The sequence below is a fragment of the Ascaphus truei genome, chromosome 1 (assembly GCF_040206685.1).
Source record: "Ascaphus truei isolate aAscTru1 chromosome 1, aAscTru1.hap1, whole genome shotgun sequence".
Lineage (NCBI taxonomy): Eukaryota > Metazoa > Chordata > Amphibia > Anura > Ascaphidae > Ascaphus > Ascaphus truei.
This window is the reverse complement of record NC_134483.1, coordinates 538341522-538361524: the sequence shown is the minus strand read 5'-3', so window position 1 is coordinate 538361524 and position 20003 is coordinate 538341522. Positions and strand designations below refer to the sequence as shown.

The 20003-nt window shown below is 45.8% G+C and overlaps 1 protein-coding gene across 16 annotated transcripts in view; it reads right to left on the bottom strand.

The window, feature by feature from the left end:
- Positions 1-20003, bottom strand: part of DYSF (dysferlin) — a 406918-nt gene that overhangs the window by 92069 nt on the left and 294846 nt on the right. For 9 of the 16 annotated variants that reach the window (XM_075573113.1, XM_075573169.1, XM_075573096.1 and 6 more), the window contains 2 exons: positions 12097-12170; positions 9121-9153 (listed from right to left, as the gene is read on the bottom strand). In XM_075573113.1, the coding sequence (XP_075429228.1) occupies positions 9121-9153; positions 12097-12170 (107 nt within the window). The remainder of the gene's footprint in view (positions 1-9120; positions 9154-12096; positions 12171-20003) is intronic. The other 7 variants (XM_075573215.1, XM_075573223.1, XM_075573132.1 and 4 more) reach the window with 1 other exon arrangement.

The window sequence follows — 20003 nt, the reverse complement described above, 5'->3', positions numbered from 1 at the left end:
ATAATCTGTGCACCATGTAACTCCTCCCCAACTCCTCCTACTGACTCTCCCCAAGGTGCAAGCTGGGACAGAGACGCAGCATGTTATACATATCCTTTTAATCTGTGCCCCATGTAACTCCCCAAACTCCCCCTACTGACTCTCCCCAAGGTGCAAGCTGGGATAAAGAGGCAGAATGTGATACATCTCATTATAATCTGTGCCCCATGTAACTCCTCCCCATCTCCTCCTACTGACTCTCCCCAAGGTGCAAGCTGGGACAGAGAGACAGAATGTGATGCATCTCATTATAATCTGTGCCCCATGTAACTCCTCCCCATCTCCTCCTACTGACTCTCCCCACGGTGCAAGCTGGGGCAGAGACGCAGAATGTGATACATCTCATTATAACCTGTGCCCCATGTAACTCCTCCCCAACTCCTCCTACTGACTCTCCCCAAGGTGTAAGCTGGGGCCGATGGGGAGAAATACTTTGATACAAAGCTGCAGGATAGAATGCTGCTTACATGGACTTGGTATTAAGTACGTTGTTGTTTTCGTTCTTGCTCTACCGTCCCATTTCCGGTTTGGTCATGTCTAGAAAAAAAGTTGAAGCTATTGGACTGGCATTGTTTACCAGCACACACATAACTGGCTTCCTCTTATTTGATGCACATCGGCTTCTCACTGGCATGTAAGCGGTTTGATGAAACAAATGACACATTATTTATCAGCCTGGTGCCGCCAGGTAATATTATAACTGCGCTGGTAGTTGCAGCCGGTCACCGAGAGGCCGTTCTTGATCACAGACAGACACTAATTACTTGCTATATTTTCCTAATGTGGGCCTGCACCCTTCTATAATGTGCTTTTACCCTTTCACTGCTGAAGAGTTTCATCTGAGAAAAGTAAGAGTGGGGACCTGTACACTGTTTAACTGCAATTTTATTAGTAAGTAATAAAGTGTAACACTGCTAGTGTGCTCTCTCATTCACACACTTATGTCACCACTAAAACACGGGCTTTATTTAGAATGTCTGTTTCCCGTTGTGCTTTTCAGAATATGCACTGTATAAGTAATACTGTACTACATTTGTGTAGCCCTGGCTGGTTTGGGGCTATAAGTCTGCCCTCCTCCTGGCAGTAATCCCTAGTAAGGGTAGGTAGTGCAATCAGGCCTGTTGTCCAATCAAGGACAGGGGGGTGGTTCTTACTGGAACTGACTTAAGGAGCTGCACTTCCTCTATTTAGCCAGTTGCCTCTACCGTGAGAGAGGTGTAGTCTATCCAACCTAGTGGAGCAGGGCTCTGCTTACTGGGTGCCTTCCCTGCGGGGAAAGGTGGAAGACGATTCCCCTTATCCTACCAGCGGGTAAGGGAAGAGCAAGGACTGCTTCTGGTGGCCAGTGTCCAGGAGTGTAGGTCCAGGGACATCCTAAAGGTGAAGAGCTGATTGCTAAGAATTGATTCGGTGTAAGCTGTACACTGTCTTTGATTGTGTGAGAGAGAGCAGAATAAAGATCATCTGTTTCCACATTCTTATTGTCTGAGACTGAGATCTATCAGGAAGAAGAAGAGGTAATTTCTCTTGCAGAGATTTCTCCCCACATCTCTGGGGACTGCAAGAGATGGAGGCGCGGTCACCGTATGATTCGGGCAAGACCCCAGAAGCCTGTCCTAACCTCTCGCATAACACGAGGCGGGAGACTCAGGGCCCCCGGTTACCAGCAGGTCTGCACCACAGTACAATGAGTAACCAGAGCAGCTTTCCCCTTGATAGACCCTATATGAGAATGGGGGGGAGGGAGGAAACGGGGTTACATATGTCATTCAAAAACACGGTCCAAAGGGCTCTTCCCAAATTAAGTCTACTGTAGCAGTACGAACACTGTGCCATTATTTTCTTTAAACCATTGTGGCCACTTTTTAAAACAATGTACTGTACAGCAAATAGAAATATCACGTGTGAGCACTGTCACGTCTCAGACAGGGCTGCGCCCCTGCTTTCCCCCATTATCTCTTAGCATACAGTATTTCAACTGCAGCCAGGGATTCTGGGAAATGACATGCAAATGAGCACACAGAAACATTGTATGCGAAGAGTTAATGGGAGGAGACAGGGTTGCAGAGCTGTCTGAGACATGCAAATGTGTTCACAAGTGGGATATTTATTTGCTATATACTGTACGGTGGATGCTTTTTGTCACTTTTTTACCCACCATAACTTATATAATGTGTGGTTAGAACAATGTAGAAATAAGTCACTTTCTTCACAACAACAAAGTAGTTAAATGTTTGTTTCTAAGCTGTCTTACTACTGGCATGTAGTTTAAAGAAAAGGCTAAAATAATCCAAATATAAGTATACTTTGCAAGAAAGGACAACGAGGGGGCAGAGGCATGAGACATTTAAATACATTAGTGATCTCAATAAAGGAAAAAACAAGGAACAAGGGATCATGAACTGAAGTTAAAGGGGTGTGGATGCAAATGATGGATTTATTCACTAAATAGGTGTGAAATAAGCACTGTGCAGAAATGATGAGCAACTACAGTAAAAGGAATTTATTTGTGACAAACCAAAGTAAAGAAAAAAAGACAGGGATCAAATACAGTATAAAGTCAATAGTATGGGATTTCTATTCCTAATAAACTAACGCTTCAAGTGATCTACTGTATACTTTCCCTGGATTTCTTTTCTCTCCAGTAGATCTGATTATCCTGGCTCTCAATAAATGCTTATTCTTTTGAGATAAAGAAATAGCGTTGAAGAATAAGGCCGCGCGTATAGTGCCCGCGACGGGCGATGTCGCTCAAAAACAAATACATTGCCGCCGCCGCGTGCGCTTATAGTAAGCGCGACGGCGACAATGCGACACAGCGACGTCTCGTCGCCAAATTTGTAAGCTGGCAATATTTGATTTTTCAAGGGCTGTCGCCTCATGTGACAGCCCCTGAACCAACCAAATGCCAGAAAGCCCGCGCTGCCGCCGCAAATCGAAATATAACTTTCGCTAGCGGCGACGGTGACAGGTGACGTCACCCGTCACGTAGCCCGTCGCGGGCACTATACGCGCGGCCTAAGACGTTGTTATGGTGATCATCTGATTCTTTCTGTTGTAGCCTAACCGTACCTCAGTGTTACTGCGTTGGATTCTAGAACGCTGGGCGCCTCCTTATCTCTGTTATCTGCATTTCTCGGGGAACGTAGCACAGCCAAATGCAGGTGACAGAGATAAGGAAGAGATATTCCACCATTGAAACTACACCGTAGACAACAACTGTGCCCAATGTAATGTATTTCTTTTTTTATGGCATGGTTGCACCAGCTACAATATCATTATCCTGAATAAGTACTAAAAAAAGAAGGCACAGTGGCTCGATATGGATACAAGAAGTACCTTCACTAGTTGGCATTTCCTTTCCATATGTGCTCTTACCAGAATCATCCTACTACTGTCCTTTCGGAAGAGTTCTGATGAAGTTTCTGGGCACGTTTCAGAAATAACAGTAACATTTTGTTCTACTGTCAATGCTCGTAAACCACAAATATGGTGGCTATCCTGTCCTCCCAAACGTTGCGGGACCTCTCCCTTCTTCCCGTCAGCGCGCAGCTCCTGACCACCCTGTAATGATACTCTTTGAAACCATAGAAGTCTGGAGACACGTCCGGGAAATCTGTCTTTGATGGAAAACGGATCCGACCGGCAGATGTTAAGACAATACTTCCAGACTTGGGTTTTCTGCACTCTACGCGCCAGAGTGAAATGACAGCCACATTAAACAAAGTGTGAAACCCAAATCCCACAGGCGGACGCCCAAATAATTTAATCAGAAGAATAACAACATTTGGGGGATCTCCCTCCTAAATCTTCAGAGAAAAAGTGAGTAGCCCAACCAATTTAGGAGTTTTCAACTCATATATGCTTAACAGATGGGATGGCAGAGCTTCCAATTGAGACGTTGGAGACAAAATTCCTGCTATAAAAGTGCTCTTGCTCAGAAAAACTCATTAGACAGACGTCAACCTAGGGTAACTCATCTTGCTACTTGTACTGGTAATACATTGTGACACTTGTGTGTTGTTTCTCTACGCATATTTGGTCTCAAACCTTAAATAGTTGCATTACATTTTTTTTTACAGGCTGTCATGCTTTTTTTTACTATAAAGAAAAATACGACGTTTATCTACGTGAGGCATTGCATGCACTTATACTGCAGGTGCAAGGCTCCTTCTTAAGCATTCATGCAATGATGTTAGCACTTTCCTTGATTCTATGGATGTTTTTGGAAGACTATCGGTGCTGCTCTCGTTGCAAAATGTGATGTTGGGATTTGCTGTTCGGGTACTCATGCGTTCATGTTTTACACTTCAGCTAGTTTCCTGATAATGCATCTTCTGTTACCCCTTTGTCTTGCATCTGTTTGCCAGTATCAATCTCTGCTAGCTGCTAGTCACATTTCCTGCCTTTACCTCGGTACAGCATTTAGTACAGAGGTGGGCAACTGCAGTCCTCAAGGGCCACCAAGAGGTCAGGTGTTCGGTATATTCCTGCTTCAGCGCAGGTGGCTCAATCAGTGGCTCAACTGATTGAACCACCTGTGCTGAAGCAGGGATATCCCGAAAACCTGACTGTAGTTGCCCACCTATGTTCTAGAACCTTCAGCCACAGAAACACATTGACAGATAGACGCACATGCCCCATTAAGCTACATGCTACATTAAGCACATGCCCCTGTCTCTCCCTCCCCATTTCCATGCAAGGCACAGCTATCTTAACGTGGCGTTAAGTCTATTCTAACGGGATCACTAACGCCCGTTGTGTTCGCTTCCTGGATTTGTGTTAACCTCACGGAACAGAGCGGTCGGTACGGAGTTTGATAACATGACGCTATGAGCCTTGTCTTGACCGACCTCTGTGTATCTGGCCTTTAATACTTACAAATTGGGACAGAATATCACATGTAATTGTAATTGAGAACTTAGCTTCCAGTGATAATCAATCAGTGGGGTTTAGTATAAAGATAGAGGCCACACATGCCACACACCTGCGGTTCTAGATTTTAGGGGGGGCGGAATTTTCCGAGATGGCAAAATATATTAGTGATTCTTTGGCAGGGTGGGTGTATCCGGGTGCAGGAGCAGTGAGAAAAACGAACCAATGCAATACTAAAAGCAACAGAACTTTGTGCCAGGCAGGTCCGTAAAAGCACAAGGGAGCGAAAGCCAATGTGGTTCTGAAATGAGGTAGCAAGTATTCTAAAGGCTAAAAACATAATATAGGCAGCCTCAGAAGAAGAAAAGATAGACAACGAATTCAGGGTAGGCAGGAGGAAGTATTTAAAACCAGAGACAGAACATGAAACACAGACAGAGCTCAGTGCTACATCCATTAACACAGATATACGGTACAGTGTGTATATATATAATATATATATATATTTCTGCTTTATATATATATATATACAGTGGCGGCCGCCTTCAGCGTCGTGCGGCCGTTTCAGCGCGAGTTTTAAAACCGCGGGCAGATGCAGTGTTTGATGCGGCATGTTCCGGTATTTTTAGGCGCCGTGGGCGGCTTCATTGTATTAGCGCTATTAGCGCTGTCTCGCCATGAATGCAGCATGAACGCGACAAAGTGCGTGACATTCGGAAAACATCCCCGAAAAAATTCGGGGATGTAGGAGAATAAAAGGGGCCGCAACAGTATATAAAGAAAGTCATTAAAATGTGTAAAATACCAACAACAAAAAAGTCCATTAGGAAGGGGGACAATCCAATTATAAGGGGAAGGAGGGAAATCCAGGGAGGAACTAAACACAGCATAGACGGGCCATTCAAAGGGAGACCCGTAGCAGACAAGCGTCATTATTTTGCTCAGTCTTCACAGCAGAAGGTGAAGGGGAGGGACCGCAGTTGGGGGAACAAGAATCTAAATGAAATTAAATGAAAAAGGAACGTGACACAGGTCCATTTCCAGAGGAGAAGGTCCTCGTGGAACTTACAAAACCGAGAGTCGACCGATCGATGGGGCCAAGCAAAGAGACGAAGAGCCCCGTGGGGTGATGGCCACGCCATTAACATAACTAACCAGTGGAGAAGAGCAAAGAGACGAAGAGCCCGTGGGGTGATGGCCACGCCATTAACATAACTAACCAGTGGAGAAGAGCAAAGAGACGAAGAGCCAGTGGGGTGATGGCCACGCCATTAACATAACTAACCAGTGGAGAAGAGCAAAGAGACGAAGAGCCCGTGGGGTGATGGCCACGCCATTAACATAACTAACCAGTGGAGAAGAGCAAAGAGACAAAGAGCCCGTGGGGTGATGGCCACGCCATTAACATAACTAACCAGTGGAGAAGAGCAAAGAGACGAGGCTGGTGACTGCAGGGAAATCAATGGAAATCATGCTGAAATCAAAAGAAATCCAGCGACTCACAAGATCCCAGACAGCATGGATTTACTGGGATCTACTGGGATTTACTGGGGGGGAGATTATGTCAAACAAATGTCTTTTTTTTTACTGGGTTGACAAAGTAATACTTCTAATCAGAGTAGAACGGTTGATGTATCTGACCTAGATTTAGTACGGAGTTTGACACTGTCCCAAACAGTAGACTGATAAACATGATTAAATGCTTGGGGGTGGATTCCAAGGTGGTCGATGTATAAGACATTGGTTGAAGTATAGGCAACAGAGAGTTGTGGTAATGGAGTGTATCAGAGGAGGCAAATGTTACCAGTGAAGCATGGACAGTAGCCCAGGATGGGTTTAATCAGGGGGGCTCAACTCCCAGCCTCAAGTCCTCCCCCCCAAAAGGTCAGGTTTGAAGGATATCCCTGCTTCAGCGCAGGTAGCTCAATCAGTTCCTGCTTCATGTGCAGGGGAGGATTGCTCACATCTGCTTGGGCAGGATTCCCCAACTAATATTAGGTCATAATTGTACTGTATAAGTGTAACACCCCCTTAGGGGTTAATTGTGTGGGCTCACACAGAGGAACGCCCCTTCTCTATCACATGGTGCTGGGGTGATCCAGCAGAAGTTTCTGCCCGCATACAGTGACAGAGGGGGGAAGCTTCTGGAAGATCAGATCCATGAAGGAGCGGAAGAAGAGGGATCTCATTGCGAATAGTTATGTAAGCCCCTAAGTATACGATAGGGTCCCCATCCCTTTTATTGTTTCCAGGGAGAGTACCCTGTGTAATTAGAGTCCCACCAAGATGGTCTAGCCCGCGATCGCGCATGCGTGTTCGACAAGTGCCCATTGTGCATGCGCAGCCGGCAAGTTGCCAGCCACTCATGCGCGAAACTTGTCTTGGTTTGTTCTGGGGAAAATATTTATTTATTTATAAAATGTTTTTCCAGGAAGTAATACATTGAAAGTTACCTCTCGTTCTCAAGTATGTCCTGGGCACAGAGTTATGATGAAAAATACATGGTTACAGATACATAGTTACATACGTGAACAGGGTATACATTATATTCAAGACATTGCATTCACAGTATGAGATAATATATATATTTTAGGTTTATGTAACAGTTACAGACCAGATTAAAATGTGAGACAGCTTTACTTTTGAAAGAACTTAGACTGGTGGCGGCAGTGAGAGTTGTGGGGTACATGGTAAGAGGAGGAGCGTCCAGATAATTTGCTGACCCTTGGAACAGTCTTTTGGAGTCAGATCTCAGATGATAAGTGCTGCGTGTGGTAGGGGTGAGGAGCTTGTTCAGATAGATGGGTAGCTTGCCCAGAAAGTATCTGAAGGCAAGACAGGAAAGGTGAACTTTGCGCCTAGACTCAAGTTATGACCAATCTAGTTCTTTGAGCATTTCACAGTGATGTGTGTTGTAGTTGCATTGGAGAACAAAACGGCATATTGAATTGTAGAGGGTATCAAGTTTGCTACGGTGGGTTTGGGGTGCCATGCTGTATACTATGTCCCCATAGTCTATAATTGGCATTAGCATCTGCAGTGCGATACGCTTTCTGACCAGCGGACTTAGGGAGGATTTGTTCCTATAACGTACACCTAGTTTGGCATAGGTTTTGGATGTCAGGGTATCAATGTTATATGGTCACCCTACGAGTGGGTCTTATCTACTGTCAAATTGTGTGTTTGTTTGCCTTCTGATGCCTTGGCGTGTCCCTCCCACACACTGACACTTTGGAAAAGTGATTAAAGCTTTAGGAACTGGCACAGAGAATTGGCCATAATCCAATGGCTGGGCGCTGAAGCAGCAAAATATCAGCAGGGTGTGTGCTAACATGTGAAGGACAGGCCTCCTAAAGAGAAAATATCCCATTCAGAAAAGGACTGTCAAGGGCCCAAAAATATAAAGCAACACCAATACAGAACCGAAACCTTAGTGCTGTATACAGTATGCTCATGTATTGTGTCATAGCCTCCGAAAAGCCGTATAACCAAGTCCTTTGGAACATCCAATGTCACAGGTCATCTTTGTGTACTTAAACCGATAGGAAGAACCATAACCACCATAACCATCATAACCACCGCCCGCGAGAGAAAATGTCCCAGTGCAATCACCAACTTGCAAATACTTTATGCTTAACAAAATTCCAGGCTGAATCTGTGGTTTTCAGACCCATTGCACCCAAATGTCCCATTTCTATTTATTCTAAAAAAAAAATCAGCGCAAATTTGGGTTAATATTGGCGCAAAAAACAGCACCCGTTTTAATAAAGAATTATTTTTGTTTTTCCCACCACTGGTGAAGACTTTGTAAGTCCCCGAATGTGAATGGATCTGTGCATTAATTCTTCATCACTCGGAACACGTGGTAAAGGGGAATGGGTGGAGCAGAAAGAGCAGTGAGCCACTTAAAGGCAGACTGTCCCTCCTGAGGAACCACGGGCAGGAAAACGTTCCTAAAGGGTTACATGTAGGTCGCTGACATCCGTTTGAGAGGTGTATCAACTCCTGTCCTATAGTCTAAAACCAATCCCCAAATAATGTTTTTTCCACTTGATCCAGCTGAAATGTTATTAAACACGAAGTGTCTGCATAAGAATACAGTGACGACACTTCAAGTGTCATCTTCAGAAACCCGGTAGGAAGGTTGTGAGAGACAACCTTCCAGGCTACCCTCACACCAATGCCATAGAGAGCCTTCATACTTACAGGGGTCTTTTTCATGGGGTACCACCGGGTGGACTGGATTTACAAAAAACATATAAACAGGGAGATTTTGATTTCATAAAACAAAACAGTGCAGGCAAATATACATGGTTTGTGTTCCCCCAGCAACTAGCAAGAGTACCAGGAATGTGACCGCAGGATTCCACCCCAGAGGTGGTGGCGCAAATGGGTGAAATATTGTTTTCCAACACTGTAATTCCAATGTGCTGGGTAAAGCGTGTTTTCCTCCTGGCACTGATAGCATTGTAGTCATATACAAAGGAAACCATGAAACCAATATCAATGTGATGTCATCTACAGATAAGAAACATGATAACATCAATTTTGGCCTTATACTGTGTGCTGTATGTGACACGCTAGGTTAGCTGCAGTGATATCACAAAGCAATCTGTACCAATATCAGTATTGCAAAGTCAGAGGCCCCTCTTCCCCTTACTCAGGAAGATTTCAGCCCCAATCATTTCACATGTACAAGATTAGCGTGTATCCTGCTTCTTTCATGTTATGTATGACATATCATTATATTAAATGTCATTTGTCTAAGAGCTGGAAGAAGATCATATGTCAGCGCTGGAAGGAAAATACTGTACATTTTATGGAGCTCCTTACAATTACAAAGTGCTGTGAGAGAGACGTTGTTCGGCCACCTCTGGGGTGGAGTCCTGGTCACACATTCCAGGTACTTCTGCGTATTTTTGCATATTGCTTCTATAAGGAAAAAGGGGACATCAAAATACGGGTGCTTGTTAATTTCTATGGGGCTGAAATCCTTTTCTGGAAAGGGCTAGCCGTTTAATGCAGAACAATTGCAGCCCAATAAATACACATCGAATGTGTGTAGAACACGAGATATTTCCTGTAAGAAACATGTGCTAAATGCATGAATCCCTCATTGCTGCGGGTCCCCTCCGCACACAGGGTTCTGCAGAGCTTCTTGCTAGATAACAATGACATTGAACAAAGCGTAGATATCGGCCCTGTGGGCAGCATCACACACATTACAATGACATTTGCTGGCAGATGCACAGCAAGTGGTGCTGAAGCAGCAGCGTGACGTTGCTATGTGCTTAGAAAAAATACATTAAACAGCAACCACAAAAACCCAAGCACCGGGAGGGCAGCCGAGGCAGTAAGTGGGGGCCTGCACGTGGAATTTGCAAGGATGTATATTACTGTAAAGGAGTAGTGAAGTGGTAAAGGGTTTCTTGGGGATTATTCATGTACCGGGAATGCCGTGCAAAATAAAAAGCACTGGCTGCTTCAGTCAAGGGATGACATATCTTGTGTCAGCAGCCATGCACGACAAATGTGTAGTGCAACTCGTGGTGAGACTGTTACGTGAGGGGGGGGGGGTTCCCACTTTCTCTCTGTAAAGTGATTGCCATCCTGTTTGTTGCAGGAAGGGAAGCTTCCATGATCTAGTGATGGATTTCAGCTCATCTGCCTTGTTAGGAATCGTGTGATTGAGGGCGGGGGGGGGGCTCAACGCCAGTTCTCAAGCCCCACCCTCCTTCCCCCCAACAGGTCAGGTTTTCAGGATATCCCTGCTTCAGCACAGGTGGCTCTATCAGTGCCTGCATCAGTACAAGTGGCTCAATCAGAGGCTCAGTCTTCAACGGAGCCTCTGATTGAGCCACCTGTGCTGAAGCATGGATACCCTGAAAACCTGACCTGTTGGGGGAAGGAGGGTGGGGCTTGAGGACTGGTATTGAGCGCCCCTGATTTAGGTTGTCCAGCAGAACATATTCCTTATTGGTCCCTATGAACCCCACTGCTGCTCTAAGGGGATGGCAATTCATCAAAGACCTTACAATAGCTAAAGAAATATGTGACTGGAGTTACTTAGTATGAGAAACAGAAAGACTGGCACTTCGGCGGTGCTATTAACATCAGAGACATGCCATTAAAGGAAAGATCTCAACGTTTCGGTCCTGACACCGGTCCTAGGGTGATATTCATACCATGTTACCCCCCCCCCCCCCCCACCCTCCCCTCTCTGGATTAGGATGCGGCCGTCCGCGCACCAGTGGCAGACCTTCACCGCTCCTTTGCTTTGGACATATTGAAGTTATTTAGTTACAGATGAAGCAAGACTCACTGTCCTAGGCAAAGCAAACGCTTGTGGAGCTAGGGACAGTGTCTGCCGCGATCTAGCTGCAGGGGGGCGGGGGAGAGGCTTCAGAAGCGGACCCCCTGGCAGTGGTAATCATCTGGTACGGTCACCAACGCGGTCTCATGGCAGCGGCACCGAAGACACTTGGTCTTGATATATCTGTATGTGGTCATGAGGAAGACTGGCGCGTAACGAAAGCATTCGGTGTAGATGTAGTTATTGGTGCCACGTCTTTACAAACCAACATTCTGAATTAGAATCTCGTTAGCAGCCGTGCAGTTTGACGTTCCTGTCCACAAGTCGGAATACTAAAATAATCGCATGTTACAGATGTGTCTTTTAACCCTTTGAGTGACCGAGGTGCCCGGGCCTCTCCGGCCCTAGCAATCAACTGACCGCTTCTGAATTTTGTGGTTCTCGGTACACTTCTTTTCTGTTTCCAAACTCCCCCGTCGTGCCCGTGTCTCCGACCACAAGAGGTGGGATTGGAAAGGAAAGGAGGCTTCATTTCCCCAGGTTTATCGGTTTTAACCGAAAGTGCAAGATTATCAGTCAGTGGGGGTTTTTTTCCGGTTAAAACCTAAAAACCGTAATCCATCATCATAAATAAAATTTCCACAGAGCATTGTGGATAAACCGCATATTCCTTAAAACCTGCACTGAAAGTTATGAGTTTCCATAAACCCAGCTCTCTTAATAAGACAAAAGGGTTTGCCGGCTTGATATACGCACCGTTCTGATTGGTTAATGTCACAAACATCATTGTCAGTGTCCTGGAAACATTACACAACACCATGTACACCTTGACCAAGGCATACTATTCCATAGCTTCCTTCCACTCTTACCTGAGTTGGTATAAGAGGTTCTTTATCATCAATATCGATGAGTATTTCATCCTTTGGTGTAACACTCACATCATCTACAATAGAGTTGAACAAAAGAAATAATCAACGTTACTTGTGTATCTATTTTCTATATAAGCAATGAGTATACAGTACTATCAAAGAGGAACCTAAGCACATTAGTTGGTGAGCTTCGACTCAATGGTACAGATACAGGCACCAGTATCCGATCACTTGAGAAACAAAGAAAAGACAGTGCCTTCCACTGCTACACGCCGGCAACACGCTGCTGCGCCTCACGGGACAGAACTACCAGTGACGTCATCAGCGGGCGTCCGTGAGGCGCAGCAGCGTGCTGCCGGCGTGTAGCAGTGGAAGGCAATAACCAAGCAGACTGCACGCTTTCCTGGGACTGTGTGCATGTCCACACTGCGGATTTAACATCTCAGCATCCAGAAACGGAGTGAGTGCCCTCCACAGATCCAGAGCCCCCCCCCTCCCTCCCACCTACCTGGTCAGATGATCGTGGGTCTCCGGTTCCTCCTCTGGTAGTGGATGAAGCCTGACGAGTCCAGCTGTTCCCTGTGTGGTAACCCCACGTAACAAATGCTTGATTTTATACTTTTTGATGTACGCAGAACTTATTATCTTCTAGTAAAATTAACTTTTTAAACTGTATTTCACTATTTGCGTTGTGCGCCTTGTCTTTTCTTTGTTTCTCCAGTCCCAGGGGTGTTGAGCCACCCCCCAAGAAAGGCTGCAGACGCCCCATTTGTGATTATACACCTACAAGGTCATCACTATTGTTTAATACATTCTATATTCACATATATGTATTTTATCACATCACCACGTTATTAGCTGCGCACTATCACTTTTTGTATATCCGATCACTTGCCTTGGAAAATCTGGGGCAATCTCACAGTAAATGCCTCAACATTTCTGTGAGATTCCTAATGGCCTATCGGATTAACACAGCGGGGGGTCCCTGCAGTCCCATACAAACTGAATGGGACTGCAGGGACTCCTGCTGTGTTAATCCGATGGATAAGGAAACAGTCCAGGCACTCGGTCTTCCGAAAGAGAATATTTAATACAGCATGAAATCCAACGTTTCGACTGCTATAAGCAGTCTTTGTCAAGGTGAGAGCTGACAATAAAAGCCTCACAAAGGTCTAATATACCTTCCCACTTACCTAATTAAGTCACCACAGGTGAAGAACGGCGCGAACGTCGAGGCAAACGTGACATCACAACCGCGACTATAAACTGCGCATGCGCGGTAAAACTCACAGACACTATGGGACCGTCGACATGATAAGGGCAGCTTCAGTAAGGGCAGCTTGTCATGTTACCACAGGGTCCCTAACCACTCCCCCTATGCTCCGATCACAGGCCAACCAATCCCCACGTCTGTGGTTGTCAGACACTACTGGCAAATAAAGCCGAAGTGGGGAAATGCCAGTACTCAAACGGAGGTCCGCGCATGCGCCGACTAGGCCCCATTCACGGAAGAGTCCCGCGCATGTGCGAGATCCTCCACATGCGCAAATATACAAAAAATATTAATCCGATGGGCCATTAGGAGTCTCACAGACATGTTGAGGCATTTACTGTGAGATGCCTTAGTTTTTACCCAGGCAAGTGATCGGATACTGGTGGCTGCATCTGTACTTTACCGCAACCATTCATAAACCCCTTTAACACTGATTCGGGGGGCAGACTTGCCATGTAGTAAACACACTGGGATCGATCTACCAAGCTCCATGCTGAAGATCTCAGTATTACTTGCAGAGTATGTTATCATGTTGCTCTGTCTGCCTCAGCTTGTTATTTGGGGGGCAGATTTATGCAGTAACTGGTGGGCGGAGAAGTTATGAGCTAACAGCATTCAGGATGTGTCTCTTTTCATTCCAGCAAAATATCAGATCTTCATCAAACTAAAGCCATTTGCATTAGAAGGTAGCTTTGTGCTTCTCACTACCACCCTCCTTTCAATTCCATTTAAATACTAAAGGTTCCTTATTCAACCTCACGTTTCCCTTTAAGATTCTTCTCCGGTCATTTAAAGCTGCAGACCAAACAATATCCTACATCTGTTTTTTTTTTTTTTAATAAATCAGTTCTCTACTATGAGAAAATACTTTTAGCATTTTTTTTAAACAACTCTGAATGCCTTTTTTAATGTGTTATAATGTAACAAGTATTTTTTGCTTCTATAGCAAACATTTACAAAGTCACTTCCTCTTCTGAAACAGTCTCTGGCACACAACTTTTTGAGCCCCGCCCTCTCTCTAGCAGTGCACCAATTGTATCTAGTGACTGCCTGGTCACATGATCTTCCCCACAGAACTTTGCATCTTTGGTCCTCTTCTGCTGCACTGACAGCCATTTAATGAACCCCCGAGCCAAATCTTCACCAGATCGATCACAGGATTACGGATCGACCGGCAATTTAGCTAATTACTTATCATTGTGTGGATTGTATTGATGCACATATTAAAGGGAAAGAATAAAATTAAAAGAAAAAAAAACGTCAGCTTGGACTGCTGCTTTAAGGCATTACTCCTCTGCACCTCTCTGTATCACATTACACACACACACACACACACACACACACACACACACACACACACACACAGACACACACACTGCTCTGTACAATCCTGCCTCCTCTTTGCTCAACCTGCCTCTACCGCTCTCTCCCGTATCTCTTGCAGCATCCAATCTGTGAGACACCCAATCAATCTTTACCCAACAGGCTCCATGTCTCCCCATAATCAGACCATAAAGCATCAATCGCAGGTACTTTTAAAAAATATTTTTTTACTTACAGCTCTAGAACCGGCAGAGACCTCTGGGGAAGAACTGCATTACTTTTAGTTCCGGGGTCCCACAGTTACCCGAGATACTAACTGGTGTAGTTACTTGTGTTAAAGCAATATCAACCTGTCCACCAGATCTCACGGGTTCTGCAGTAGGAAGCTGCAACATCAACCTGTCCACCAGATCTCACGGGTTCTGCAGTAGGAAGCTGCAACATCAACCTGTCCACCAGATCTCACGGGTTCTGCAGTAGGAAGCTGCAACGTCATTGGCTGCGGCTTCCTATTTAAATACCCAGGAAGTAACCCCAGTAACTAAACAGGAAGGTATCGCGACAACTAGGGGGTCTATAGAGCTTCAAATAACATGATTCAGCTCACGAGGACCCACTTACTTAGGTGGGATTGCTGTTGTATAAAAACCCACCTGCTTGAGAAAGTATTTGTATAGAATGTCCTGCAATCCGCCTTCTTACAAGCTGAAATCGCCCTGTCTCCAGCCACTTTCATTGAGACACGTCTACAGTATTTAGCATACAGCAATGGCCTCTCCTTCATTACACCACTTACACATCCCACCCATCTCCCACCACGCTGCTCAGATTGGAAGCACTTCAGGGGAACATTGTTTCCATATACATCTGTAGCCCCCTGTAAACAGCACGGGCTATACCTATCTTCCTTCTACTGTGGTAAGTCCTGTTAAGATCAGGCGCCAGTAGTAATCATAGGTTTTCCCCCCTTCATGCCCTACCTCGCGTGATAGATGCAGGCCTTGGACTCTGCTGCAGGCGTGAGCAGAGGGGAAGTCTTGCTGACATCATAAGAGGTGGGACTGAGACTATTTAGCAGCCAGTTCCTGTAAGTGACAGTCTGTCTGTTCTCACCCGGCTCTGGAGCGGGTCGGTCCAAGGAGTTGGAGTGATAGAACAAGCTCCGTCCTGGGAGTTAGCCAGAGAAAGAGCTGGGCCATTACATTTGGAGAGCGAGCCAAGCTCAGGTGGGACCAATGCCCCTCACCCCGAGGCAAGGGTGATGGGGAGGATTCATCCCCCGCCCAGAGGATACCCTCTGCGGTGGGCAGTGGGGTATTGAAGCCCCAGCACAGTCCATCCTGACGGAGAGCATATTTGGAGAGAAGGAGAGGAGGAAAGGACTGTACCGAGGGGAGAGTCTTGAGTGATGAGGAGCTTACTGTTGTTGTTGTAGCTGCAGGCTGCTGCTATTGTCGGGCACGGCTAAGAACAATAAAGAGAGACTTTATCTTTTACCACAAAGACTTTTGTGTGATTCTGGAGTATCCACCCTGGGACCAGGGTACACTCTTCTATACAGGTCCTATCCCACATCCCTGGGAGTATAGAGGATGGAGGCGCTGCACCACCACTAGAAGAATGGAGGCTAATACCCCAGAAGCCAGGTCCTGTTGTCCCCCATACCATCGCGGGAGACTCAGGCCCTCCTGTTCCACGCAGGTACGCACCACCCAGTCCATGTAATCCGCCCTAACGCACCCTAGATATGTCAGATGAGTCTAAGGGGGGGGGGGGAATATGGGTTACACATTAGTAGCACATGCCATCGAATTGTCTTGTTCAATCAACGTGTACATCATTTTGCACAGTACAGTACATGTTGACGGATCCAGTAGATGGGACAGACATACTGAATATACAGTGACCTTGATAAACAGACTCCCCTATATACAGTAGGTAGCAGATTTCACTGTGCTGTTTTTGTGGGTTTGTGGTATACGTTGGTATTCAGCATCATTCTGTTGCTACATTAGCAGTGAACCCTACATAATCTCTGGGATACTCTGTGGCATACCCTTGGGGGAACAACAACGCTTTATACATGTGTATCTCTGCAGTGGGAAGCTTATGGTTGAAGACAATACTGGCTGACATGACCATATTATTTTCAGGGAAATTTGGGGTGGGGATTAGGCTGAAATGTGATCCATATTCATCCAAACATCAGTCTCCAACACAGTAAATTAGGGCAATTGCACATTATGTCAGTGGCAGATCCAGTTTATTTTAAGCATCTATTTATCTCCATGTGCCCCATCAGTAGTTTGTGAGCTCTTGTAAGAATTCTAAAGATTGTTAAAACGTGCCCGCTGGGTCACCTTCCTGCCTCTAAACATTTCTGCATCAAGCAAAAAATCCTGTTGATTTCAGTGGGAATTTTTTCTTTGATACATATGGTGCAGATACTTTGCTCCTGATTTACTCCATGTTTGCCTTGATCCATATATCCCAACATAGGTATCAATAGCCGTGTTGGCACCAAATATCACCGTCTATCCCAGCATGACAGTAGAGAGAAGAATGAAGGGCCCTACATCTGCACCTCACTTTCTGATGTATGCAAAGTGTACTAATATAAGTACAACAGACCTCTAACCCCGGGGTTCTCAACTGCAGTCCTCAAGACCCCCATAACAGGTCAGGTTTTCAGGTTATCCCTGCTTCAGCACAGGTGGTTCAATCAGAGGCTCAGTCGGAGACTGAGCCTCTGATTGAGCCACCTGTGCTGAAGCAGGGACTGTTTGCGCCACCAGTGCTGATGCTGGGACGGATTGAGCCACCTGCGCTGAAGCAGGGATATCGTAAAACCCTGACCTGTTGAGGAGTCTTGAGGACCGGAGTTGAGAACCCCCCCCCCCCTGGGTTTACCCATGCTAGTGGATAATAACAGTAGGTCATGCTCCAGAACAGTGTTTCCCAAACTGTGCGCCGTGGGAACCACTGCTCTAGAACTTTAATAAGCCATTGAAATTCTACTCATCCTTTTCCTGCCACGGGGGGCTGCAATGTGAAGGGATTAGAGAGTCAAATCAGGAACACTGTACCAAGCCCACGATTCCCATGTAACAAGTCCGTGTGACTGGATGTCCTATTTAATATCAGACACCTTGGTAACGGCAGAGCTTATTGGTAAGCCTTGGCCCCGACGTGTTAACAAGACAAGCCGGGCTAGAAATAGGAAACGGCCCCTCTTTGAAAACATCGTATTATATGAATTAAAAAGAAACAGCAATTATTTTCACAGTGGGGGAGGTGGTGTGGCGAGTGTTACATTAAATAGTCTCTTTTTCTTAAAAAACACGTCTGCCTGAATAAAGGAAAGGGGGTGTTCGGACCTGTAAAGTCTGGCTCCAGACCAATGTAAAGACAAAGACTTCAGTGCACTGTTTTCCAAGCGGGTTAGGGTCATGCCCATGAATCCATCACATAAGGCAACCGAGTCAGTTGTGTCACTTGCCACCTTTTCTGCCCCGAGCAGGTTATACAAAGTTTCAGGGAGTGACGTCAGTTACTGAGGCCGCATCTTCTCCCATATTACCACGGGGGTTAGAGCTGGCTGGGATTCTGTGTTTGTTCATTTTAATTTTCAACTGGTATCCGTTGTTTGGGGGTTGGTGGCCCCTCCTCCCAGGGTTTAAGCTCACCTCACCCCATTTTGTAAGCAGCTGGTTTTTCCATGTACTGTATGTCACCAGGTTATTTACACCTTTTTACCAGGATCATTCATTGAGAAAAACAAGGCAGAGAAATAAATGGTAGTTTATTCGGCTTAAATCTGCATACACACAGTGGCACACAAAATACAGATGAAAAGACACACTTACTGGGGGTCTGGGGTCGAAAACTAGACTTTCCTAGGTGCAGGGCACTCTATTGGGAGAGTTTTACCTGGACCGGGACTTAGCCCGGGATCTCCTGGAACTCAAATCGGCAGAAAATCTCAGCCACGACCGCTACGAACTTGGGAGCAAAAGTCGGGACTTACTCTCTGGCTTTTCAGGCTTGAAATCAAAGCCGGTTGCTTTGTTATTTCGCACAAAGCAACTTTGAAAAGCCCGACTGCGCTCTTTCAGCTCTGACTCAAGGGGAACACACAATCTGATTGGCTCACGGCTTCTTATAGCTTTCCCTGCTCTAGCTGAAACAGAGGTAGAACTGAACAACCAATCAGCGCTTGGGAACTTTCTCAAGCAGCCAATCAAAGCAAAGATGGTTAGAAAAGTCGGCTCAGCAGGAAATTTAAACCAGCCACGGGACAGGCGCCTGCCTGCCACATCTCCCCCCAGCTACCCCAATGCTGGGCAGGCGCCCTTAGGTCTGGCAGAAAAAGTGGCATCCCGGAGGACTGCCATTGATCTCCGGACCTAGTACTCCCCCTTTCCCCGCTGACCAAATGCTATTCACACCTCCAGGCATCCTCTGGCTGCTTTGAACTCCGATGTCCAGGAGACCTACCAGCGCCTATGGGTTTGCACGGGCTGTCTGTTTGGACATCAGTTCTGAATGTAAAACACATTCAAAATACACTTTAATAAACTCGGAGTCTCGGGGAACCCCTCCAGCTATGTGGGACATTAGGTGAGGATCTTGGGTTGGAAAATTAGGAATCTGGCAAACACTATATGGCCCCAGTGCAACTCACCCGGGTACCAAAAATAGTGCGAGTAAGCCGGGGAGAATTATAGGGCCACCGGTAACTTTGTCCCCAGACCTCCTGCAATCAAAAAACCCCCACCTAAGACTTAGACTCCTAAAGTTTGGAGTCTCTAGGGAACAGGGAACAGAAAAGGAAAAATGTTGTCACTTTATTTCTGCCTGCCTTATTCCCCCACACACTTTCCCTTTGACTCAGTTTGGACTCTCAGAGGCCCCCCCAACCTTAAGTATGGTTGGCACCCACAAACCATAAACTGTTTGTGGGTCACCTTGGCACTGGTGTTTAGTTTGACCACTACCTCTTTTTGACTGCGCTTCTAACTTTTTTTTCTTTCTGCTGTTACCTGATCATCAGGGACTGGGGTTCCCTGTATTAAGAAGCTGCGGTACAAATTGGGTTGTGGTTCTCTTACACATTTATCTAATTCATTTAGCAAGACCCTATACGCTCCGGATTGGTTCATGTCACATGTTTTTTGTATTTATCATTTAATATTTTCAGCCACTTTTTGGAGTAACATCTTTATTTGGCACACTTTATTTTTCTTTTTCTTTTGTTCACTTTATTTCTGCCTGCCTTATTCCCCCACACACTTTCCCTTTGACTCAGTTT